This window comes from Delphinus delphis, chromosome 1, assembly GCF_949987515.2.
Source record: "Delphinus delphis chromosome 1, mDelDel1.2, whole genome shotgun sequence".
In the NCBI taxonomy this organism is placed as follows: Eukaryota; Metazoa; Chordata; class Mammalia; order Artiodactyla; family Delphinidae; genus Delphinus; species Delphinus delphis.
In genome coordinates, this window is record NC_082683.1 from 125,703,168 (window position 1) to 125,728,599 (window position 25,432).

At 43.1% G+C, this 25,432-nt stretch overlaps 1 protein-coding gene across 1 annotated transcript in view; it reads right to left on the minus strand.

The window, feature by feature from the left end:
• Nucleotides 1–596: 596 nt before the first annotated feature.
• Nucleotides 597–25,432, minus strand: part of SELP (selectin P) — a 42,293-nt gene continuing 17,457 nt past the window's right edge. The window contains exons 4-16 of the mRNA XM_060009361.1: nt 25,059–25,166; nt 24,402–24,587; nt 23,698–23,883; nt 21,201–21,386; nt 18,398–18,583; nt 14,892–15,077; nt 8,757–8,942; nt 7,252–7,461; nt 6,016–6,201; nt 5,048–5,167; nt 3,172–3,202; nt 1,854–1,909; nt 597–1,268 (exon numbers count right to left, since the gene is read on the minus strand). Of these exons, the coding sequence (XP_059865344.1) occupies nt 1,855–1,909; nt 3,172–3,202; nt 5,048–5,167; nt 6,016–6,201; nt 7,252–7,461; nt 8,757–8,942; nt 14,892–15,077; nt 18,398–18,583; nt 21,201–21,386; nt 23,698–23,883; nt 24,402–24,587; nt 25,059–25,166 (1,826 nt within the window). The 3' untranslated portion in view covers nt 597–1,268; nt 1,854. The remainder of the gene's footprint in view (nt 1,269–1,853; nt 1,910–3,171; nt 3,203–5,047; nt 5,168–6,015; nt 6,202–7,251; nt 7,462–8,756; nt 8,943–14,891; nt 15,078–18,397; nt 18,584–21,200; nt 21,387–23,697; nt 23,884–24,401; nt 24,588–25,058; nt 25,167–25,432) is intronic.

Below are 25,432 nucleotides of genomic sequence, written 5' to 3' on the forward strand. Positions count from 1 at the left end.
CCACACCCTCTCCAGCATTTATTGTTTCTAGATTTTTTGATGATGGCCATTCTGACTGGTGTGAGATGATATCTCATTGTAGTTTTGATTTGCATTTCCCTAATGATTAATGATGTTGAGCATTCTTTCATGTGTTTGTTGGCAGTCTGTATGACTACCAAAATTCTTGCAAAATCTTGTAACCTTTAGTTAGACTTTCATCATTTTTATTTGCATTTTTATTTGCATTTTTATTTGCATGTTTACTTAGTCTGTGTGACGTGTTCATTGCCTCACATTTCACAGAGAGGGCAACTATATTGTTTGGCTCTATATTTTTTGTATCAGTTTCAGACAACTACTGAGTAACTTTCAATAACCTATTTATTAAGCATGTGAATTAAAGAACGTGTAAAACACACTCAGGTGATGAAGACATTTTTCTGCTTCTCTGATTTTCTTGTGTGTTTATGGTGGTGGTAAGATACATATTTGCTCACTGAAGGGTTGAGCTTGTCATTGGGACTACTGTGATTGTGCATTACATTCATGTATGAAAGTGACGGACACAGATCTTATTCAACAAAATGTCAAATAATAGAACATGGCATTTGGGGGAATCCTTTTAATTAGACATTTGAGTATTGGTCTTTGGGTTGTCTGGGGGAGAATGACCGGTGGAGGGAAGGTCTACAGTGACATGTACCTTCCTGTCTCGATCCTTAGTCTTCTGCAGCCTCTGGTGCCATCCAGAGGCTCCTCTTGAAGCCTCGCAGCAGAGGTCTAAAAGCCTTCACAAACAGCAAGCAGTGAAGACCCAGGAAATCCTACAGAAATTCCCTCAAGTCAGAGAGGCCTCCTGCCTTCCAGCAAAGTAGAGGATGATTTCCTCCAATCCAAAAATAAAGAGGCATTCTTATTTTTCTGCAGTCTGGTCTTCTGGTGAGTCAGATGCTCCAGGCTCTAGTTAATTAGTATCTCAAGAGACAGCGGGGGCAAAGCCCGCAGACGACGGCAGAAACATTCAGTCCCAGCTTCTGAGGCTCGTGTTGGAGGAAGAGGAACTGGAGCAGGAAGGGGTGGTGGGCGGAGAGTTGGGGCTTGTGATACAGTCCTTCTGCTCTGGTCCACAGCTAATCTAAAGGAAATTCCATGCCCTTTATTCACAAGTATTTACAGAAAACTGCGGCAACTAAGCTACAGTTATAGTCAAGTCTGTCGGGAAGGCTGATGTTCAAAATTAGGATTCTGTGGAGGTTCAGTGAGGTGACCAAGAGAAGGACGGGTCTCTGAAAATGAGACAAAAAATTAAAATAATTATATTTTCCCCAAAAAGATAAAAGAAAGCTCTCATCCTATGTACCCCCTAAGGCTTAGTATAATCTTTTTCTAGATTCCAGATATTCTGCCATCTAGGCTACTTCTCTTAGGAAACTCAATCATTCACTGAGCTTTTTGGGAGAGAGACGTTATCATATGACTTTTGTTTTCCTAGCAGGTCACCTAGGGAATTGGCTCCATAAAGTCTGTAACATTTTTTCTAGCACTCGTGACTTCTGGTGATCCAGCAAAGCTGCAGTATCAGTACCACCTAGCAGCCAGTAATTGAGTGTCATACATCCTGACATAGGTTCTGTCTCATTAGAACATTTCTATCCTGGAGGAAATGGAAATCTTCTTATGATCTCACTTTCTATTGTCGCTCTACTGCTATACCTGTCCCCTACTGCCAACACAATTTCCTGCATGGTTTGAACATTTAATACATGGTTAAAATGTGACTCATGATTATATAAAGAAAAGTCAAGCTTTATAGTCTTCCTTTTTCCCCTACTGTTCTATTTTCTTCAAAAATACTTTTGTAGACAACTTACCTTAAGGGCTTGGGTCAAATGCAGCATTTGTAAAAACTCCGTATGTTCCTAGGTGGCTAAAGAAGAGAAACACAAGGATGACCTGCCGTATTATGCTTTGTCCTTGACCCCAGTCCTGCACATAGTTCCTGCAGAGACCGTGGATTACCATCCCACCCCTGGAATTCTCTGCTTTTAGTCGGAAAGAGGAATAAAACCAAAGAGATTTTCAAGATCCCACTTAACAGCTCTGGGTAATTTGCGTTGCACTTTATACCCATGTTATTGTTGATGCTTTGGGTACTGAATATTTGCTATGCCCCTGCTGCAGCTTCTTCTTGGTGAATTATAAAATTCCAGCCTTGATACTTGATCACGTGGCAATAGTTTTCAAAGAATGGTAGTACTGCTCCCTATAGACATTTTTTGATTTTCCTAATGATCGAGACTTACTATTGACATTTAAGCAGGGACCATGGGTGCTGGATGTCCTAATATGCTTGGGGCGCAAAAGAATTCTCTTACACACTCCATATAACTTTAGAATAGCTACTCAACGTTCATGGAGGTGAAAAATCCCTGAGCCTGCAACTTAACTGCTTTACATATAAATATTAAATTTTTTGTGCATCTTTTAAAGTGTAATTGCCATGTGAATTAAGGGAAGATAATAACAGGTTTTCCAACTCTTTACCAGAGTTGTTCCTCATTTAAAAAAATCAGGTTGGTGTTGGCAATGGTTCTGATATTGCTTGAATCACTAACAGAATATTCCTCTCAGTTGACCTTTATGCTGTTGCCTTCATAGTGATTCTATTTGAATGAAGGTACAAGCATCTGACGACCCCATAGCATCTGCTAGTGTAGTGCCTCAGCTCTAGCATTTTATTTCCAAGTCACTTTCCCTTGTATTGCTCCTTTATATTATCATTAGGGCACCTATTGATTTTTTTAAAACACTATGAAGGGCTTCCCTCATGGCGCAGTGGTTGAGAGTCTGCCTGCCGATGCAGGGGATGTGGGTTCGTGCCCCGGCCCGGGAAGATCCCACATGCCGCGGAGCGGCTGGGCCCGTGAGCCATGGCCGCTGAGCCTGCGTGTCCAGAGCCTGTGCTCCACGACGGGAGAGGCCACAGCGGTGAGAGGCCCGCGTACCGTAAAAAAAAAAAAAAATTATGTATTGCTAGGACATATTATCTGTATATTTTCAGAACTAGTCAAGGGGACATTGCCAAAGATTTGTTTCAAAAAGAGGTCATCTGTATAATCATTCTGACATACTACAGTGAATTAAAAAGTCAAACTAGAAAAACTTAATCATAAAACATTTCCATCTTACCTTTGAGGGTTCAAGGGGCTTTTTCCTTCATCTGAAATAAGCAAGAAGACACAGAAGATTGGTTTCAGAGTAAAAAATGAGATGAGGGAGAAAGGTCATCAGTGATAGGGATTATTGGGGAGAGTCAGCAGACTGATTTCCAGATGGGCTCATTATAAGAGACGTGTAGGGAACATCCCCTCCCTAAGAGGTGGGACCTGTTTTAGGCTAAATTGAACGTTCAACGATATGTAACTCCAGAGTGCGCTCATCTTTCTCCTCTTCCCTTTCAGTAACAACCTCTCCTTCTACCTCTGGTCCCTTCCTTCATCTTCTTCGCTACTCTTGGTTGTTGTTGAGACCATTGGTTCTCGAAACTCATTTCTTTGGCACTGGAGGCCCTCTATCTCTGCATCCTTTGTCACACTCCCTCAGTCATTATTTGGGCAAGCTAAGTGAGTAAGCAAATCCAACCCAACATAACAGTGGATGTTTTTCTCCCCGGATCACATATGTGATTGGGGGCCTCCTGTCTTAATCCAAGCAATGGACTCTGATAGTGGAAACTTTAAACATGGCAGCAGGTCTGTCAATCATCCCATGGGTAGATATAAAAGGAAAAGCATCTCATTCCTAAATACATTTAGAAAATATTAAGTGACATGAAGATGAACAAGTATATTTATTACAGGGCATGACTGAGCCTTCAGTGTAATAATGAAAGTGCACTTTGAATTTGCAGGGGAGGGACACAGTATGCAGCATTTTCCTAGTATTTGACCATAGAATCCTAGAAAGTTTAAAATCAAATTGGAACAGGTCAAGGGAAAATTCCTCATCTCCACAAATGAATTTATTTATTATAAAGATATTGGAGGATGGGTGGCTGCTGGTCCCTCTCCACGGTTCAGAGGGTTCCCTGGAAATGTCTCAAAACTAAAGAAAGAGCTTGGGGAAAATGCAGGAATAGGGTGATTCCTACATGGTAATGGAGATGAGGATTCAGGTCTTAGGAGCTCTCACCTCTGCCTTTGGGATTTGGTTAACCAAGCACGGATGTTGCATGGAGGGACTGGTTGTAGCTTTTTGGTCTTTAAGTAGTGTTACTGTTTGTCTATTGTCCTATTTACTCACTCACAGAAGAGTATATGAGGGAACATTAGAAAACCAGCCTAATGTGATGGTGGCTTTGTGAAGGGAGAGAGCATGAGAATAGGAAACAAGGGGTTCTTCCTCTGAGCAGTTAAAAATAGGTAGGGTGGGAGGGAGGGAGACACAAGAGGGAAGAGATATGGGGATATATGTATATGTATAACTGATTCACTTTATTATAAAGCAGAAACTAACACACCATTCTAAAGCAGTTATACTCCAGTAAAGATGTTAAAAAAAAATAGGTGTGGAAATCTCAATTCCATGAGAATGCTGGCAGGTACTTTTAACATAGCCACTTTCTGTTCCTGGATTTGAGCATCCCTGACCCCTCTGATACCCCCACTTACTTTCCATGCGGAAAGATGAAGAGACCCATTAGCTTATTAGAAGAGGATTGGCTTATTATTGGCTTCTCTTGTTGCGGAGCACAGGCTCTAGGCATGCAGGCTTCAGTAGTTGTGGCATATGGGTTCAATAGTGTGGCGTGCGGGCTCTAGAGCACATGCTCAGAAGTTGTGGTGCATGGGCTTAGTTGCTCCGCGGCATGGGGATCTTCCCGGACCAGTACTCAAACCTGTGTCCCCTGCACTGGCAGGCGGATTCTTAACCACTGTACAGGGAAGCCCCTTGTTTTCTTTTAATGCAAATGTTTTCAGACATGAACTACTGAAGTTGTCGTTTCACTGCCCTGCCCCAAATCGCATGAAAGAAGAAACTAAGGAGAATATTCTTTCCTATTTACCTTTTTGTCTGCAACGCTTTCTTAGCAGAGCCAGGAGTAGCCCACCCGTCACTAAACCTGTTGTAGAAGCCACTGCTCCACCAAAATAAGTCAAGGCTTCCTGGATAGTCAATGGCCCCGCTGCAAAATAAACACATGCACGCGTGCAAGACATAAGAAGGGTATTGTGCAGAAGACCATCATTCCCCCAGGAGGTCCCCAAGAACTCTAAGATGTGAGATCAAGTAAGTCATCAAAGGTCCTGGCAGTGCTAACAACCCGGCACAAAAACATCTGGAAGTCATAAACCACTGCAACAGAATGGGATGCACGCAGGGCCTGATTTTCTTCCTAATGCTTAAATATCAAACGTAATTTCCAAAGGAGTCAGGGTAAGGACTCAATAAAAGGAATTAGATGATTAAATGGTAGACACAATAAATGGAAGTTTGGATAAACAAAGTAAACTTTGGGTAATTGTGGGGGGGGCAATTGAACATTTTTATGGGATGAAAAGTAGTTACAACAAGCTGCTAGAGAAAAGAAATGGAAAAAAGGGAGGGGGATGACATAAACCTTACAAACAGATGGAGCTTAATTAAGGAAGATATACTGTATTTTTGGAGGTATATGTTAAACAAAGATCTTCTGAGCTAATAAATCAGGATTCTGCACTAAATAACCTTCAGTTTAAAACATTTTGAAACTTCAAGAGGTACTACACACAGATTATAAAGAAATGAGAGCATTCATTTCACAAACTGGAGCTTTGAAAAAGGAGTGGTGACTGTTTACACAGAGTCACTGAATTTGATTCCCACTGCATGAGGTACAGAGATGCTGTCTGATTCATTGTGAAACAATTATTAAATGCAGGGGAAAACCCAGTGATGGAAAAAGCAACCACTGTCAGAAATACTCAGAGGAGAAACACTGATTTCATTATTTTCCATATCAAAGCGACTTCCTAACCCAGATGAGAAATAAACCTTGGCACGCTGGCACGATAGCTGACCACTGGCCATTCTCTTGGCACACTGTTCTCGCTGAGCCACTAAGTAAACGGCCCTCTGGGCAACGGAAGCTGCAGGTGGATCCATAGCTGAAATTTCCCCGAGGGTTGGAGCAGTTCATCACGATTGGCTCAGTCACGTGTAGCTTGGAGCATTTGACAGCTGCAGAAAAAAAGAAGGCAGGAAAAACAAACATATAGAATGAACACAAAAGAGAGTATGGATTCATTTGAAACCTGGCTAGCATTGCCATTAGATGAGGTAGAATACAAAAGATCAGAAAGGAAATGAGCTACTTTTGGCATTCCCACTAGCCCTTCCAGCATCACATGTACTAAGATAGACACTCAAAGAATGACAGCCAAAGAACTAGGATGGGCACATAGTGGCAATTCAATAAATACCTGCCAGTGGATTGGTCGATCTTACCTACCAAAATACTATTTACAAAATTTTGCTTCTCAAGAATACTGTTGTCCTAAATGTCATTATTACTACCATTGACAATAAGCTGGCATGTCAGCACATATTTCTTAAAATAACAAGTGTTCAGCATAGCTGGCCTCTGGACGATTGAAAGAGGTAGAGACTTCCATACTCGTTAAACTATTTGTCAGGGAATTTCAGGCTATTCTCCTAAATTTGTGGATAGAAAACTAAATATAAGTCAAATTTAACTCAACTCAGGAGACTGAATTTAACTCAGGCAAATGTTATTGAGCAACAGTGACATTTGCAAAGCACTGTGCTGTGCTTCCTAGGGAATACAGTGATGAAGGAGACACAGTGCTTCGTGCAGAGGGCGATAGGTCTTCAAGAGGTATCAGTCATGATTTATCTTTTTATTTAGCTTCCAATTATGAAAATACGGAATATTTACACTGCCACATCATTAACAGAATTGTAACTTATATTTCACAATTCAGATAGCTGGTCTCGTGTTCAGCGTGTGTATTGTTCTAACACGTTTTGGACATTTACATATGTTTCCTCCTTTAGGTCTTTGAGTACCAGGGCACTACCTCGTGACATAAGGAAGGGGAAAAGTTGGTATGCTTCTTGCACATTGCTTCTAATTGGGATTGGTGTGGATTTCATGGAGGAGTTGACACTTGAAGGGGTCATTGGGGTGGGATGGGATTTCGACAGGCATGTACAGTGACTAGCTTGCTGGAAGAGAGCATCAGAACTGCCTGTTCCTTTTCACATTACCTCTGCATGCTGGAGCTCCTGCTGTCCATTGTCCAGAAGGTCTGCATCGGAGAGCACTATCTCCCATGAGTGTGAATCCAGCTTTGCATGCAAAGTGGCAAGTGGTATTCAAACCAAAGTTTCCCAGACGATGCTGACAGGACATTGTTCCTTGCTTTGGAGTGACGAGGGATGGGCATTGCACCTCTACAGTAGGAGCTGATACTATGTCTGTTGTGAGAAAATGTTTCAATTTAGAGCTCCCAATTAGAAGGAGCACAACAGAGTTAAGACTGACACGGGGGGCTTCCCTGGTGGGGCAGTGGTTGAGAGTCCACCTGCCGATGCAGGGGACACGGGTTCGTGCCCTGGTCCGGGAAGATCCCACATGCCGCGGAGCGGCTAGGCCCGTGAGCCATGGCCGCTGAGCCTGCACGTCCAGAGCCTGTGCTCCACAACGGGAGAGGCCACAACAGTGAGAGGCCCGCGTACCACCAAAAAAAAAAAAAAAAGACTGACATGGAATAACTGCCTTCCACTCCTTTCATAATCAGGGAGGTTCTAGCAATAGCTCCTTAAGGAAGTTAAGGAAAACTATTAAAATCAGGTATGGAAAACCAGATGAGAAAAATGATCTAAAATTGTCCTTGGAGAGATGATTCTCCTGGCCAGAAGAAGAAATTGGAGGTGGGGGGGGGGGTGGCATCAATGTTACTGATACTAAAAACAAAACAAAACAAAGGCAGAATAATTGGTGCAGAAATATAAGAATTCAGTAGAAAGAGAAATATGTATAGGCCAATTGCTTGCTCAGTGCTGCTTTTTTTTTTGTGGTACGCAGGCCTCTCACTGTTGTGGCCTCTCCCGTTGCGCGGGCTCAGCGGCCATGGCTCACGGGCCCAGCCGCTCCGCGGCATGTGGGATCCTCCCGGACCGGGGCACGAACCCGCGTGCCCTGCATCGGCAGGCTGACTCCCAACCACTGCGCCACCAGGGAAGCCCATCAGTGCTGCTTTATTGGGAGGTGGTATTGTCTTCTGGCCAAAGGCCAGCATGAAATGTGAGGCGTGGATATTGCCACTGGCTGTCACTAACTTGCCACGTGGCAGAGAGATGGCAGTTGACCCCTCTCCACTTCAGTTCCTTGATCTGAAACACTGGACCGGTGACCACACCCCTAGTGCTCTCTCCTGGCGATGAAGCAATGGAAACCATTCAATCAACTCAACAAAGCTCTTTGAGACAAAGAGGCCACAATTACGAAAGATAATCCGTGCTTAAGAATCGGTGTTATCTTTTATTCACAAATGTGAAAAAGTCCTGTCACTCCTTATACATTTTTAAATCCAGGCTGTGTTTCCTAGACCCCAGTAGAAAACCCACTTCATGACAAGAAGTGGAGCTTTCACAATAATAATGATATCATGTGTACCTGTCATATACTAAGAGTGTATATAAGTGTTTGTTATTTTTGTTGAGGAAATTTCCAGAAGAAGAGCTGTCCCGGCAAGTGTATCCTGTTTTACCGTCACAGGTCGGTCGGGGTGCTGTCCATCTTCCAGAAGCTGTGCATTCAACATGGCTGGACCCCTCCAGCTTAAAGCCCTCGTTACAGGAGAAATGGCAGATGGAGCCAGCAGTGAATTCTCCGTGAGAGTCAGGACAATCCAGGCTTCCCCGCTCTGGGGCAGACAGTTCTGGACACTTGATGGCTGGAGAAGCAAATCAAGAATGTCACAATCTCCAAATTGATTTGGAAGCCCTGTTTTGCACCAAATTTATTCATTTTCAACAAATATTAACTACTTATTGAGCTCCCACTGTGTCAGGTGTTTTGCTAGGTAGCAGGCGTTTCACAATGAGCACAGGAGGTCATGAAGTACAAAGGGCAGGGGGAGGGACGGTGGGCTTGCAGAGAGGAGTATAGGAAGAAGTCAAGGATTTAGGCAGTCATCCTCAAGAATTCACAATTTCCTCCTCTTCTCTCTACACCTGCTGCTTTAGAGACCTCAGAGCCTCCCCCCAGCTCTCACTGTCCTATCTGTATAAATGCAGTCCAAGTTTTCACTTCTGTCCTTCCTCCTGCCTGAGGCTACTTCCGGTTAGATATCCTGCTGTCTCCACAGATTCAACACGTCTAAACCTGCAATGATCATCTTGGGTCCTAAACTACTGTTTCTTCCATTTGGATCCCCAGGCTTTTTTTTTTTTTTTTTTTTAAACCACAGTTTCATGGCACAGGAAAGCTCAAAACCTCCTGGTGAAGCTAGATTAGTTCCTGGGAAGTCCCTGAACTGACCTCATGTGTTCTTGCCTCTGGTTCTTGGCTCGCACTGCCCTAAATTTCTTTCAATTTTTACTGAATAAAATCCCACCCATCCTCTAGGATCCAAATGAACACAGCCTCTCTTAAGCCTCTGCTGATCACTGCATCCTGAAGTCTTCTCCTCTAAACGCATCAGTTTTTTCTTTGAACTCATATGCTGTCATATCACATGTCATCTCTTCCCTCTTCTCCTGGATAGAAAGCCCCTAAAACCCAAGAACCATAAATCTTTGTGTCTCCCACAATTCACACTGCAGCATCTCAAGAGGTGGTGCTCAACCACCATATGCCAAGTGGATGTGGAATTTTTAATTTACTATTTCCCCAAAAAACTGTTTTGATAAGTTATTGCAGTTACCTATTTCTCTTAGGATCATGTCTTTCTCCCCACGAAGGTCTCTGACATAAGACTGTTATTTATCAACAAATATTGGATTATTGGCAAACTGAGGGACTATTCTTTCTTTAAATCCAAGACTATCTGAAAGCAATGCCTTGGTCAGATAAGGCTCATTTTGCTTAGCTATTTTGCTTTTAAAAAAAAAAATCTCTTGAAGTCCTATGTAATGCCTCATGGAAAAGTGAAGTATTGGCTTTTATGTATTGGCCCACGTGCTTTTTGGTGGCAGGCTATTCACTGAAGGATTGTGGATCCTTACTGTGTGAACCCATTCAGACAGCCAAAGTAACATACTGAATTTCAGTTTAGAACTCTCAAATTTTTGAGTAATTAATAAATCCATACCTCTCAGATCAATTCCACTTATCAAACATTTATTAAACATATCTCTTGGTGTAAGTCATAGACATTAAATCATTTATGAACATTTTCACTAAAATAACTTTTTCAATATCTCCAAGAATTTCATATTTAAACCCAAGAAAATACATAATGTCAATTGCATGAGAGCAGGGACCTTGTCAGCTCTTTTCAACACTGTATCCCAGGCAACAGCGCCTGGCTTAAAGTAGGGGGTCCGAAAATATTTGTCAAATGAACGAATAAGTTAGCACAATTTAATTTGGACTCATGCTAACAAGTATTTTTACATGGTGTGAAAAGAAACAAGAGGAGTTACTATTTTAAAAAATGGATTTAAGTATACAAAGTATACAAAGAGAATTATACAAAGAGTATAATATAGTATACAAAGAGAAAAAAGAGAATTACTACAAAAAAAAGAGAATTACTACAGCATTAAATCTACTTGGAGGACATTGCTTTGGTCTCAATCTTTTTCTGACAAGGTTATAGATATAGCCTTTTGTAGCTAGGAAAGTCTCTCATCCTTCTTCTGTAAACATGAACCTTGTTGAATCTAAGGACTAACTTGTGTAAGGAAGCATGTTTTCCTGTCTGAGGGGCAGCTTTGGTGAGGTTCATGGAAGCCTAGCCCAGAACGGGCAAGTGGTGGGCACTCAGCAAACATGGGCTGAATTAAATTTGTGGAGCTGTCAAGGAAGTTGTTGGAGTGAAGGGGCCTAGTGCGGATGTAGAGGAAGAGATTTTTACTAAGGAATGACCTCTGTGGGTAACTTTAAAAAGTAGTCATACTCTTGAGCCTCCTCTAAAATTTTACCAAAACCTGAGTCATTACAAGAAGAATAGAAAATGGATAAGGGTTGCTTTTATCACCATACTTAATGCTCTGTATTTGTGGACTTAAAGGCCGTGCTGCCTACTGGAAAGGTCTTCGTTGATATTTTTCTGTAATCCATGAAGTAGCTGTACATGATTGCCTGTGACTTCATGAACTATTGGGATCATCAGCACTCTATTATTATCTTATGACATATTTAGTTAATTCTCTGTTTCTTTGTATTATCTCTTTTTACTTGAGTTGGATACAGTTTTGTCAAGAATTTTTTGGAAAGAAGATGTATCATAAATAATAAATTTAATTGAGTTGGCTGTTCTAAACTCAAATTTTAAAAATAAAGGCTAGGAATCTTCATGGAGTCAGAGAAATGTTGGGGGAGTGGAGAAATAAAACAGGCCAGAGCTTAGAGGGTACCAGTTTGCTATATTTTAGAACTTGGATGAGCAAGGATGTGGCAGAAGGGCAGAGCTAAGATTGGGATTTGAAACCAGGACCCATCCCTCCCCGTCAAGGTGAGGTTGGTCATTAGCAGTTGGATCCAGCAGCCAAACATGGTCTCCAGAGGGCCAATGACAAAGTGATTGGGAAAACAGTAATCTGTGTCAGGATAGTGGCTCAACAGGTGGTGACATGGGGGACACAGAAACCGGATATAAGCAATTCAGCACTTCTTAGGTTCAGGGAAAGGAATTCAGGTCCTTGCGAGGGGCGGGCAAAGGCTAGGAGGAGACTGGAAAATACAGGCAGAGCTCAGGTCTTAGAGAGACCAGGAAACTGGCGTTCTAACTAAAAGGGAAATATCTGTGGACCTACTCAAAAAATGGAACCTCACATTGTGCTGTGCAGCAGGAGACTCAGCATTGCACCTGCCACACCACCCCTCCTTATTTGGTGGCCCTCAAGCCCCTATGATATAGCCCAGGACTCTGAAAAAGACCATGTGAAAAATCAAGGTTCAGTGCTGAAGGGTTAACAATTCATGGACTCAGGCATATGGGCAAAGAAGAGGAACTATGTGCCTAAATCTAGAGAATACATTTAGAGAATGAGGTAGAAACACAGGTACCAAAGCCAGAGCTAATGATCAGGGGCACACAGGGTTGACAGTTCCAAAGCCCATAGTTGACGAAAGCTGCTGCCCTTGGTCAAGTTTGGTTCTAGACACTGGGCAGGGCTAGGCCTGAAGGGTGGTGGGCAAATGCCACCTCGTGTGGAGAAAAGGAGGTGGAAAGGAGTGAGGGGAAGTGGGGGCTTCAGAGATTACAGATTTAACAACCATGTTGATTGCATATATGATTTAAACTTTAGTGAGATGTTTCTTAGGGATTTTTTATTCTTTAGCTTTAAAACAGAATGTGGAAAAACAGAGCTTATGATAGATGCCCATGGAATAAACAAACGAGTGATTGAGAAATAAGTGACGAAGCCCTAATGATATCAGCCATGAATGTTCTAGATTCCTCCGGTGGCTTGTAGTATATCTTTTTAACAGCGGGTGATAGCATTTTATGTCCTTTAGTCTACAGAATTCGTGTCCAGGGAAGAGACCTCAGAGTTGTTGTTTTTTTACATCGTTATTGGAGTATAATCGCTTTAAAATGTTGTGTTAGTTTCTGCTGTGTAGCAAAGTGAATAAGCGGTATGTGTACATATATCCCTATACCCTCTCCCTCTTGCGTCTCCCTCCCACCCTCCCTATCCCACCCCTCTAGGTGGTCACAAAGCACCGAGCTGATCTCCCTGTGTTATGCGGCTGCTTCCCACTAGCTATCTATTTTACATTTGGTAGTGTATATATGTCCATGCCACTCTCTCACCTCATCACAGCTTCCCCTCCCCGCTGTGTCCACAAGTCCATTCTGTATGTCTGCGGCTTTATTCCTGTCCTGTCCCTAGGTTCATTAGAACCATTTTTTTTTAAGATTCCATTTATATGTGTTAGCATACGGAGACCTCAGAGTTGATCTTGTCCACTCCTCTCCTTTTGGAATTGAGAAAATCAAGGGTGTGATGTGATTTACATGGTCCATGACTCCATGGAAGAGCAATACAGGTCTTCTTTGGATATTAATCTAGTGCTCATTCCACGAGAAGGAATAAGTATTTAGCTCTTTTCACGAATAGATTTCTATCGACATATTTTCTCATTTGATCCCTCTCATTCTCTCATTTGATCACTCATTTCGGCAACTAGACAAAAGCAGTGGAAAAGAGTAAATTTACAAGTGACTGACCTGGGATTTAGAAACCTGCCACTATGTGGCAGTGTAGTGTAGTGTTGTGGTAAGAGCTCTGGCCCTGTAATCAGGCTAGACCTGGACTTGAATCCTAGCTCCTTACTTCCTATCTATTAGATCTCTGCCAGCTATTTAGCTTCCATTTCCTCATCTTTAAAACGGGGAGAGTGACAACCATGTTAAGGATAGTTGTGTGGACTGAATGCAAAAATGCATATGAAATAGCTGGTACTTATTTACACAAGCAATAAAAATGAGCTATTACTGCTGGTATAGTACACAGAACAATGGCAACTTTTGAAAGTAAACGTGAGCTATAAATTAATCAATTCATAAACTTCTATTTTAGAGTATACTATATACTAGGTAGGTGTCAGTCAGATGTTTCGGGGGAATCAAAGACCCTTGCCTTTGAGGATCTACTAATTCCTTGTCAATAGGGCTTGAGCTTGAATAAATTTAACCAGTAAATGATAAGCTTCGATTCAACAGATACTTGTCACACACCTACTTTTTTTTCTGTCTAGTTGCTGCAGGAAATACAAAGGTGAATGCGGCACAGTTGCTGCCCTCAAGGAGCTCCTAATCCATATAGAAGTTGAGCGAGGAGAAACATACACCAATAGTTAAACTGTGAGATCCTTGAGGGGTTGGGATGAAATCACATCCACCCCTGAGTAAGCTCAGTGTCTGGGGCTTAGTAGTGCTCAGCGAAGGTGGATGTGGGAATGAATGAGTAAGAGCGTAGTAGAAAAATTCTTTATGATGAAGTAAAAGTCCCAGTCACATAGCTGAACTTCATCACTTACTAATAGTGTGAATTTCGACAAGTTACATAATCTCTGAGCCTCTATTTTCTCATCTGTAAAATAGAGACAATACTGCCTGTCCTCATTATTTTAGAATTGTAATAAACATCAAATATCACAGTGACACTAAAACACGTTATAAAACTATGAAATGTTTAAAGTTATTATTATAAGACTATTCAGAGAAGACTTTCCTGGTGGCGCAGTGGTTAAGAATCCACGTGCCAATGTAGGGGACATGGGTTCAAGCCCTGGTCAGGGAAGATCCCACATGCCGCAGAGCAACTAAGCCTGTGCGCCACAACTACTGCCTGAGCTCTAGAGCCCGCGAGCCACAACTACTGATCCTGCGAGCCACAACTACTGAAGCCCGTGCACCTAGAGCCCACGCTCTGCAACAAGAGAAGCCACCGCAGTGAGAAGCCCGCGCACCGCGACGAAGAGTAACCCCCATTCGCCATGACTAAAGAATGCCCGTGCGCAGCGATAAAAACCCAATGCAGCAAATAAAGTTATATTAAAAAAAAGAATATTCAGAGAGAGAGAGAAAAGCTTTTGGTCTAGATCGTTATGCTTTGTGGAGAAACCTTCCTTTAGCTTAGGAACAGGTTTACATGAATTGCTGATGATCCTTCATTCTACACGGTTACTTGAGAAGCTGTAAGAGAGGATAGACCCGTGGTCCTACCGTCACACGTTGGTGGGGAATCTGTCCAGCGTCCAGATGGAGTACAGTCCAATCTTTCCGGTCCAGATAAAGAAAATCCCTCATCACAGGTGAACTGGCATGTGGTCTTATAACTGGAATCTCCAAGAGGCTGGACACAGGTCTTTGTTCCATTCTGAGGGTTTGGGAGAGGTGTGCAGGTAACGGCTGCCGTGGGCATGGCCGAGGAGGAGAGAGGAGGTTGTTTTAGAACACAGCAACTTAAATCAGTGTGTGTGTGTGTGTGTGTGTGTGTGTGTGTGTGTGTGTGTGTCCGTCCTTAACATACCGGGGCAGCATGGGGTTAGAAATGATTGTTTGAATTTCATGGTGCTTTGTCACCCGGTAGAAGTCTTGTACGTGTGAAATAGCAGCAGTTGACAGTGGACTGGTATCCTGAAATGCTCACCGCCAAAGAGCTTTAGAGGTGATTTAAAAGGGAGTTGGTTCTTTGTTGGGAAAGATAGTGACGCAGCTCATGTTAGTTGCCCCTGGACAGGAGAAGGACTGGCTGCTTCCTTGATACCTTCTTCAGAGATAGACCTAATCACCTTGCCATAAAACAATGACAAGTGATTGGAAATAGGGAAATGGAGTAAAATACTTTATCCTCTTCCAGAAGTTCCTTCCCCCAACCAAGTGGTGGAAAGAATCTGGGTCCAAAGCCTGCCTCTGTTACTTACTAGCAATGTATCTCTGGACAATAAGCTTTCTGAATCTCAGTTGCTTCATCTATGAAATGGGAGAAAAAACAATCCTTGCCTTGCAGGGATCCTCAGTTATACAAAATAATAAGTTAACTAAATCATAGGCAAAAATTAAATTAAAAACTATTTTAACAGTCATGACACAAAGTAGGCACATAATGTAACTGGCCATCTGCAGATGCTCTTCCCACCAGTCTCATCCTACAATGACCAGCCCCAGATGACACTACTTGTTCACCTATAAAAAACAGTAAATAAGATCTCATGGTGCTTTGCCACAGCTTATCCATGTGGAGTTTGTGGTGCTAGAGGACTTGATTTGGTTGGAGATCATGCTCTGTGACTATTGGCAAGTCACTTAACCTCTCTGAACCTCAATATGTTCACCTTTAACATGTGGAGAATAGCATTAAATAGCTCCCAGGATTTTTACAAGGCTAAAAAGTGAAAACACTCTGTATGCAAATGTTAATGGCTGCCAAGATGTCCCTCAGCCAATTAGTGAAATAAAACTCAGATTAAACATATTGGCATTAAAAAATGAAGGCTAAAGGCTAAGAGAACGCATGGTGTCGGGTGTTTCTTCTTCACTGTTTGGCCTGATTGGGTGGTGTATGGTTTTAGACCACAGACAGTGGTGGTGTGGATGAACCTAGGGCCATTTCCACTGATTTGAACTGCTTGAGGTCTTGAGAGCATTTTCTATTTCTCTTTCTCTCTCTTCCCTTCCTCCCTTCTCCTTTCCAGCTACATTTCACCCCCAACCTCCCAATCTCATCCCTTGGTCGAAAGACCTAGTTCTTTTCTGCCACTTGAAAAGTCTTTCTGTATTCAGTGTGGGAGTGGTGGGTAAGGGAGAGCAGGCAAGTCAAGCAGCCTATAAACTGTAAGGACAAATTGGGAGGGTGTTGGTACCATGAGTCCGTTTGCAGCTCTTTTGTGGCCTTGCCTTCTGATAGCTCGGGTGGGGATACAGGGGCAAGGGGGACCTTGCAAAGGGAAATTGAGAACACCCTCTCAAGAGCATTACAACAGCTTTTGAGTGCAAGCCTCGTGGTACCTTCCTGCACAGACCGCATTTGGGTATTTCACTTGATGCTTGCCCGGCAACAAGAGGAGAAAGTTCAGTCAGAGTAAACAAAGAACTAAAAGCGGAAGGGAAGTGGAAGGTCACAGGAAGCCATGGTGAGCGTGAGCCTCCTTCCTGTGAAACACCCACAGATGGGCCAGTGTGGGGCAATGAACTGCAATCTGTGCCCTGAACAGCCCAGGGTTGTGCGGAAGGGTGCTAAGCATTGTAACACCCTCCTCAGGGACTCCAAGTTCTTCCCCAAAGCTGTGTGGACTTTGTAGTATATTCAGCCTTCAGTGCAGCCCAGGTAACAGCTGAAGAGCCAAGGCCACAAGCCTCACCTTGGTCCCTGCAGACCCAGCTCAGAAGGTGTGCTCATCCCTAGCCCCTGTGGCTTGCCATGCTCTCTTGTGCCTGGGGCTAAAGGACATGCAGTTCTATTGAGTTGGTCAGCCCCTTCGTTCGTTCGTTCGTTCGTTCACTCACTGTTGACCTAACTTAACAGTAGTGTGTACGTGTGTGTGCATGTGTGTGTTTGTGTGTGACCTGAATAGCAAGTGGTTTCCTTTTTATTAAAAACATGTTTCTGCCTGCTTTCACTCCTGCTGGAAGTGGGTATGAAGTGAAAAGCAAAGGCAAACAATGCAGAATTGGCTGGTATTTTACCTACCTAATTTTCTTATTAAAATTGTATATATATGCATCATAAAAATACTAATCACATGGAAGAAAAAGTGGGAAAATATTGGAAGAATTCATACAAGAAGGGAGAAACATAACCAGTGCCTGTTTTAGGGTTGGGTATTTGGGGGAGGTATTTAATAGGATTTTTTTGTTTCTCTATTTCCTTATTTTTCTGTAGCTTTTATAAATAAAAATGTTATTTTTTAAAAAGCAGTATTTGCCATAAATATAAGTAAATAATTGGATACACGGAGTAGAAAAAGGAATGGGGAGTATAAAAAGCGTACATCTGTCCTTCAGTTCCTAAACGCAGATGATTAAAACCAGTTCTACTCCACACAATAACTGCCTTTACTTTATATCAAGTGTAATGCAGACAAATATGCTTATGCTGAATATATATATATACTTTGCTTCCTCTGAGAGTCCTGTTGACCTTTTGCATGTACAGATTAGTTTCTTCCTCTTTTCATCAGTCTTCACTTTATCCTAAGTGGATTTCTCCAGTCTTAACACAGATCTTGGAGGATGTTTGCAGCCAGGCACCTGTAAATTCTGCCCCTCCCATTCCACTATTAAACCCGGGAGCTACCCCCCATTCCACCACTGTACTCCGTGGTTCCTAGGAGCAAAGAGCCAGGTCAGTCTTGGGACAGCCATCCTGAGGCTAGCTCTTCCCTCTGGCCTTCTTTCCAGATACTATCTTCAGCCAAGGGAGAACAGTCCACCTGGTTCATGATAGGAGCCTTCATGTCCTGGGAAAGGCCCCAGGACAGAGCTGGCACCAGGCCACCATCACACACCCCTGCCACCTTCCTGTTGCCAGACATCCTGTCGCTTGTGGTACCTGCCTAGCCCCTGAAGGCATTTGCATTTTGGATCCCTGGGTTACGTGATGACAGTGTTTATTCATTTTCCAGTCCATGTCAAGTTTCTGTCCCCTAGACAGTTACCACCTTTAAAATACAGCTTTTTAAAATAAGCCTACAGTTTATTTCCAAGACACTGGAAAGAATTCATTTTACCTTGGCATTCTGGAAAAGGAGCATTCCAGTTCCCCGTATCCAAGCATTGCAGCACACTTGCTCCCACCAGGAGAAAGCCCTCATCACAGGTGAAGCTGCAGGTCGACTGGTACCTAAAGGCACCAAAGGGATGGGAGCAGTTCACCTGGGCCTTGTTTGAGGCTGGAAGATACTGGCACTGCAACGCTAAGGAGTGAGGAAGTGAGAAAGTAAGGGAGTGAGGAAAGTAATAAACAAGTACTCATTGATTTCCACCCCTTAACTCTTTCTAGTGCCAACAAGAGGGATTTCTGAATTGGGCATGTTTAACCTGGAGGACGAGAAAAGTGTCATATAATCCCAATGCCACATGAAGGACTTCAGGAGGAAATGTTGAGCCATCGTTAAGCATTTGGCAATATGTATTCATAGTTTTAAAAGTATCGTACTTTTGGACCCAAGAATCTATGCTAAGTATGTAACAAGATGCATATCAAAAATCAGTTCAGAGAATTTTTATCATGATATTATTTGTGAGAGCAAAATATCAAAAATGAACATAAATGCCACTAATTAGAGGCCGAAAATTAACTATCGTGGATCCATGAAAGGAATATGATATATTTCACCTTGGAAAGATATGGGAGGTGTCTCAATGCACAATGTCAAGTGAAAAAGCAGGATAAAAATTATATACACGCCATGATCTCAATCATATAATGCAGATGGCCATAAATGGAGAGAACACATGTATTCTATATATATTAAGTCTTTTCTCATTTTTAAAAGGGGAGCAATAGTTTTAACTACCTCATGGAGTTCGACTAAAATGCTCAATAAATATTATCTAGTATTATTATTACTAATAGCAGTAGTAGCAGCAGCAGTAGTAGCAGTAGTAGCAGTAGTCTTAAAATCATTATAGCTATGCATCAGATGAAGACCTTGAATGTCAGAGTGGAAAACGCTAGGAAGGCCTACTAGGGGAGTTATTGAAACCACATATCTAGATGCTTAAGAGAACAGTCAATTCTCTCTTTTGGGTGATTAGACATTTACCTGACTGGAGACAAGAATGTCTCCAGTGACCCCTAAAGACCCTCTCCTTTTAAGCATGTCAAAGGGCTCTCTGTGTCTTTGTCTCTCAGACAGTACCTTCCCAGTACATCCCATTCCCCTCGCTAAGCGTCACCATCACGTTGTATGATGATCTATTCCTCTACTGCCTCACTTTTTTTTTCAATTTTTTAACTGTAGTAAAATACACATAGCATAAAACTTATCTTTTACCACTTAACCATTTCTAAGTGTACATTCCAGGGGGATTAAGTACATTTTTGTGCAACTATCACCACCATCCATCTTCAGAACATTTAACAGCAACTACCTATTCCTCCTCTAGGCCCCAGCAACAGCCATTCCACTTTCTGTCTCAGTGATTCTGACTACTCCAAGTACCTCCTATATGTGGAATCATTCAGTACTTGTCTTTGTGTGATTGGCTTACTACACTCAGCATAATGTCCTTGAGGTTCATCCACGTTGTAGCATATGTCAGAATTTCCTTCCTTTTTAAGGCTGAATAATATTCCATTGTATGTATGTATATACCACGTTTTTCTTATCCATTCATCTCTGATGGACACTTGGGTTGCTTCCACATTTTAACTGTTATGAATAATGCTGCTATGAACATGGGTGTATACATCTCTCTTCAAGACACTACTTTCAAACCACTGCCTCATTTTAAAATCAGGTATACTTAGACCCAGGGTTCACATAAATTGCTTGGGATCTCACATGAAATGCCAATATTTTCATTCCTGGGACATAAATTCTGTGTGGGGTACCTCTTGTAAAAAAAAAAAAAATCTTCGTGATTTCCCTATATCTCAGTTCTTCAAGAGCAAAATATTGAGAACATGAACTATTTAAAGGAGATCACTTTGTAAAATCAGATCAGAGACATATGATTTACAAGGTAATGTTATGATCATTATTTTACCTACATTTGTAAAGCTCATAGCAGTTTTTTAAATAAATGTATTATTTTATTTTATTTATTTTTGGCTGCGTTGGGTCTTCGTTGCTGTGCACAGCCTTTCTTTAGCTGCAACGAGCGGGGGCTACTCTTCGTTGTGGAGCATGGGCTCTAGGCGCCCAGGCTTCAGTAGTTGTGGTGTGCGGGCTCAGTAGTTGTGGCTTGTGGGCTCTAGAGCGCAGGCTCAGTAGTTGTGGCTCACAGATTTAGTTACTCTGTGGCATGTGGGATCTTCCCGGACTAGAAATGGAACCTGTGTCCCCTGCATTGGCAGATGGACTCTTAACCACTGTGCCACAAGGGAAGTCCCTCGTAGCATTTTTTAGCTTGCATTTACACACACTAATCCACAACCACTAGTGAGGCGGGTAAGGGAGATAATAGTACTCTTATTTTGCAGGTGACACTGAGTTTTAGAGAGACCAAAAGCTTGTTGCCAGGAAATGACAGAACTGGACTAAATGTCTTGTCATTACCCTTCCACTGTTCCATGCTGTTCCTCATGCATAATTCCTTCCTCCCAGCCCCCCCTCCTTCATGCCAACTCACGACATCCATGTCAGTCCATGCAGCCCTCGCCTTGCGTTTCAGGATACTGTGATGAACACATGCCTAAGACTGCCCTCACTCACCACTTCATCCCGAGTGGCCACACAAAGGGCCTGGCACATAACAGAGTCTTAGTGAATGTTTGAATAATAAATGAATGACAGAACTAAATGCACATGCTGATGCCTTTAAGAAGCTGAGAAGCAGGGAAGCAACGTTATGCTATCACAGTACCTTGACAGACTGGGGCTGGCGCTGTCCACTGTCCCAAATCAGCACATCGAACTGTGTCAGCTCCTCTCAGTGTGAAACCCTTAGCACAGTGAAAGCTACAGTTGCTGTTGTACTGAAATGCTCTCGAAGACAGGGAGCAATCCATGCTTCCGTGGACAGGACTCTCCAGAGGCTCACAGGCAATGGCTAAATGGAGAAAGTGATTGTCTGATACTGGGCAGTAGAAGGGCTCAATTCTTTCTCAGAAGAGCCCCTTGAGAGATGCTCCATCTTTTCGACCCACATCGTCAGTACATGCAGAACCCTAAATCCTCCTTTTTCGAAAACAGGTATCTGCCGGGAACACCTTGCCATGCCTCTGTTTACCTGGATCACTCACCTGCCCTTCAAGTCTCAGCTTAGACTTCACTTTCCTTAAGAAGCCTTCCCTGCCCACCCCAGCTTGGGCTAGAAGCTCTTCCAGTGTGCTCCCACAGCCCCTGTTCTTGAGCTGTTCATGCATTATTGTAATTCTGCCCCTCCCCTTAGACGGCAATCTCCTTGAGGCTGGTGTCATTCATCCAGAGTTTTATTCCCAGAGCCTGGCAGTGTTTCGGACATTGAAGGTGCTCTTTAGATATTTATTGGCAATATTTGTGAAATTGGATCTGGAAGGAGGAGATATAGAACAGACTGGACTTTTAAGGAAAAAGCTGGAACAACATACCTTATTGTTGGCACTCTAATACTGAGCCCTATAAAATGATCCTGAAAGAGCCTCGTCTCTTGAACACAGGATGTCATCCTGATCAGACTTCAATTGCCAAGTGAGTGCAGCCCAAGGTCAGTTCCTGAGCACAATTAAGCCCCGAGTGACCTCAGTTCTGATAAAGACTGGCTTCCTCCTGCTTTTCCTTGACAAAGCATGTCATCTCCAGGATACTTCTGGAGTTTATCAGAGTATAAAGATTACCTGTACACTCTGACCTTAGACCTCTGTTTTTTACAGAATCAGGGCATTTAAGAACCAAAGACCCTCTAGTGTTTCTCTCTTACTTGGCAGATGAGAAAAGTGAGGTTCAGAAATTTTAAATGACATCCCTAAGGTCTTATATGTAGACAGTAGTAGAGCTGGGTTTATAATCCAGGTCTCCCGGGAATTCCCTAATCCAACATTTAATTTCCCCCATATCCTAGTCCCCATTTTTGCTTTATAAGGTGAAGGTGTGAGGCAATTACACAGAATTCAGTTTTGTGGTATTAGCTAACTGCCTAGAATTGTGTCACGACCTCTTTTTCAATGCAGCATTCCTTTGATCCTTCGTCAAAGGCTACCACTGAGGGCTATGATGAGCAATCTCTCTCTGTGTCCTAACAGCCACTCTTCTGACTCCATCTGAAGTATAGGAAGGACACTGACCCACAGCTTCTATACACCAATGAGGCAGGGAGGGAAAAAAAGAGGCAGAAACAAAGGCTCTCTGCGAGGTACATTATACAAGCTATTTAATTGTATACTTTTTATATACTTCATCCTCATTGAAGCTCCTTGCAACCCGTAGCTCATTTCATGGAGGAGAAAACCATGCCTCCCGGACGCTGAACAACCTGTTTCAGTGCCAGAGCCTGGAGGAGGTCATCCTGATGTTAAGAGCCCTTGATCTTTCCACTGTGCTGTGACTCCTTCCCGGTGCACTGGGGGCTGCTAATGAAAAATCCTACCCTCGAAGGTTGGCAAGGGTGCAGTCCCTCAGCCAGGGCCAGTGCAGCAGAGTGTGTCCCAGCCCCTCACTCGATGGTCAGGTTCACATTCAAATTTGTAGCTGGAGCCATTGCAAAGGCAGTGAGGGGATGGACACAGTCCAGGGTTCCTTTGCTAGGGGCTTCCGGGAGCTGACGCTGCGTAGCCGGAGAGAACAACCAAGGACAGAGAGAAAGGTACTAAGGAAGGAGAAAAACCATGCCCACAGCTAGAGAGCAATGGTGAATCCATCTCTGGAAATCCAGGTGGCGCTAGGAATCTGTAAGGTTCAGGAGACCCTAGTGATGTTTGTCCAGACTTGTATGTAGTACCAGGCTTCAGGGTGACCTAAATCTCTTTAAAATAAAAGACTCCTTCAAGCTTTTTCTAATGTCCTTTATTCCCTTTACTGCTATAAACCTGTCCTGGTAGGTCTTCTAGTGTCTACTTACAGATGTAGATGCTATCCTTTCCCTCTTACGTGAAATTTATGAATGAGGTCGTTCTGAAATTGCTTGAGGGCAGTGAGTTTTGGGGAAAGGAGGACTTTTAAATTTTGTTTAAAATAAGTAGTAAAATCAGCCTCTTTTTTTTTTCTAGAGCCTGACACTCTTTTCCTATCCCAGATGAACACAATCTAGCAGAGTGGTAGGTCAAAGGAGAGTCAAGTTGTGGTGATTCCGGCCAGTTTCTCCATAAGCTAGCCAGTTTCATCTGTGCTCCCATCCAGAACCATTTGCAGTGGACATTATACATCCCCAACTGCCTGAAACTCACCTTGACACACTGGAGCTGGGGCTGTCCACACCCCCGAGGCTGTGCACTGCACCACCTCTGGCCCAACTAATGCAAATCCCTCTTCGCAACTGAAGCTGCAGCTGGACCGGTGCTGGAATGCTTTTGCAGAGTGGAGACAGGTCATGCTTCCTTGCTCAGGAGACTTCAGGGGTGGGCACTGGACAGCTAAAAACAACCACAGAATAATGGCATGAGACCTTAGATTATGCCTAGCACCTTGGAAGCTTTGAGATGCTGCAACAGCTGTCTGCATCTTCCCAAAGTGTCAGGCAGGTGAAGAACTTTGGTGGTTAAATGGTACTTTCAATAGCTGTTTAGAAAGATCCAAGCATCCTTTTGTTGTTTACTTTTTAAAGAAGCAAGGTAAAGTGATCAAATTTATAATACCCAACCCCTAAATCATTATTGTACTCTGTTCACTTTGCAATTAACAAAGGGAGAAGGACCCTTTTGTATTGCTTTTGCCTGAGAATCAAGAGCTAAACTGACTACCTCACTCCACAGATACAAAATCATGAAAATTAAAATTAGTGTTACTCTGGTTGACGGGTAATAGTCATCAGCAGAATTTCCCATCTAACGTAGATCCCCATCCTTTCCCTTGTCTTTTAAATGGGGGAAGCTTGTTCTCCCCTCTGAAATTCTAGTTGTGAGTGAAGATGGAAAGAACTGGGTGTACATACCTACACACTGTGGAGGCGTATTCGTCCAGATTCCAGAAGCCAAACATTCCAACTCGCTGGGTCCATTCAGCGTGTACCCTTCAGCGCAGTGGAAGCTGCACTGTGTGTTGAAAGGGAAGTTTCCCAGAGGGTGACTGCAGTTCATGAGCATGTGTTGAGGGAGGTCAAATTCGCTACACTCTGTGACTGTGGGGACGAAATATTGATTTCTTTCTTTGCGGGTGGAAAGACAATATCAGGTTTGCTAAAAGCTGAGCTGTTTGTATAACCCACCTAAACCAATCTCCCTGGACTTCTAACCCAACCTGTTCATCTTTAGCTTTGTATTGGTTGCATCTCGGGAAATAATCATTCTTTCACTGGTTTTTATTCCCAACAAGCAAAATTAGCCTGAAAGAGTTCTCTTTGTTTTACTGCCTTTTCATTTCCCTTTTACCTTTTGAGATTTGGGGAGGAAGTGCTCTCTCTAAGAATAAAGTGTTTTAACCCAGAGTGTGTGTCTCTGACAGCTTGAGTGAGGCAGACCGACAGATGGTCGAGAGAGGCCCTAGGACTGGCCTTTACTCACTGGAGCAACTCCAACATGATTTTCTCCCTGGCATCGCCTCTAGCACGAGACCAAGGACCACAATACTATCAACAACATAGTGGCCTCACCGTATTCACATTCTGGCCCATAGAATCCAGGGTAACAGGAGCAGGTGTAGTTTCCGATGGTCTCAATGCACTCTCCTTGCTTGCTGCAGGACATATCCTGGCAGGAGGCTGCATGGATACAGAAGGGTCAGGGTCATGGGCATTCCCAGGCGGTGTGAAGAAAAGCTGGACTCATTCCAAGTCACAGACTCGGTCCCACTTGGGTAAGCTTGATCTAGCCAGACAACAGAAAAACCACAGCATCCCCTGGAGAGCCAGCTTGTTCCCTGTGAAGGACACTGTCGGAGCCTGCTGGAGCATTCCCTGGCTTCTATTTGAGGCTGCATTTAGTGTTGCCTGAAGAGGGGTTGCCATGTGCGGACACAGAGGGACAA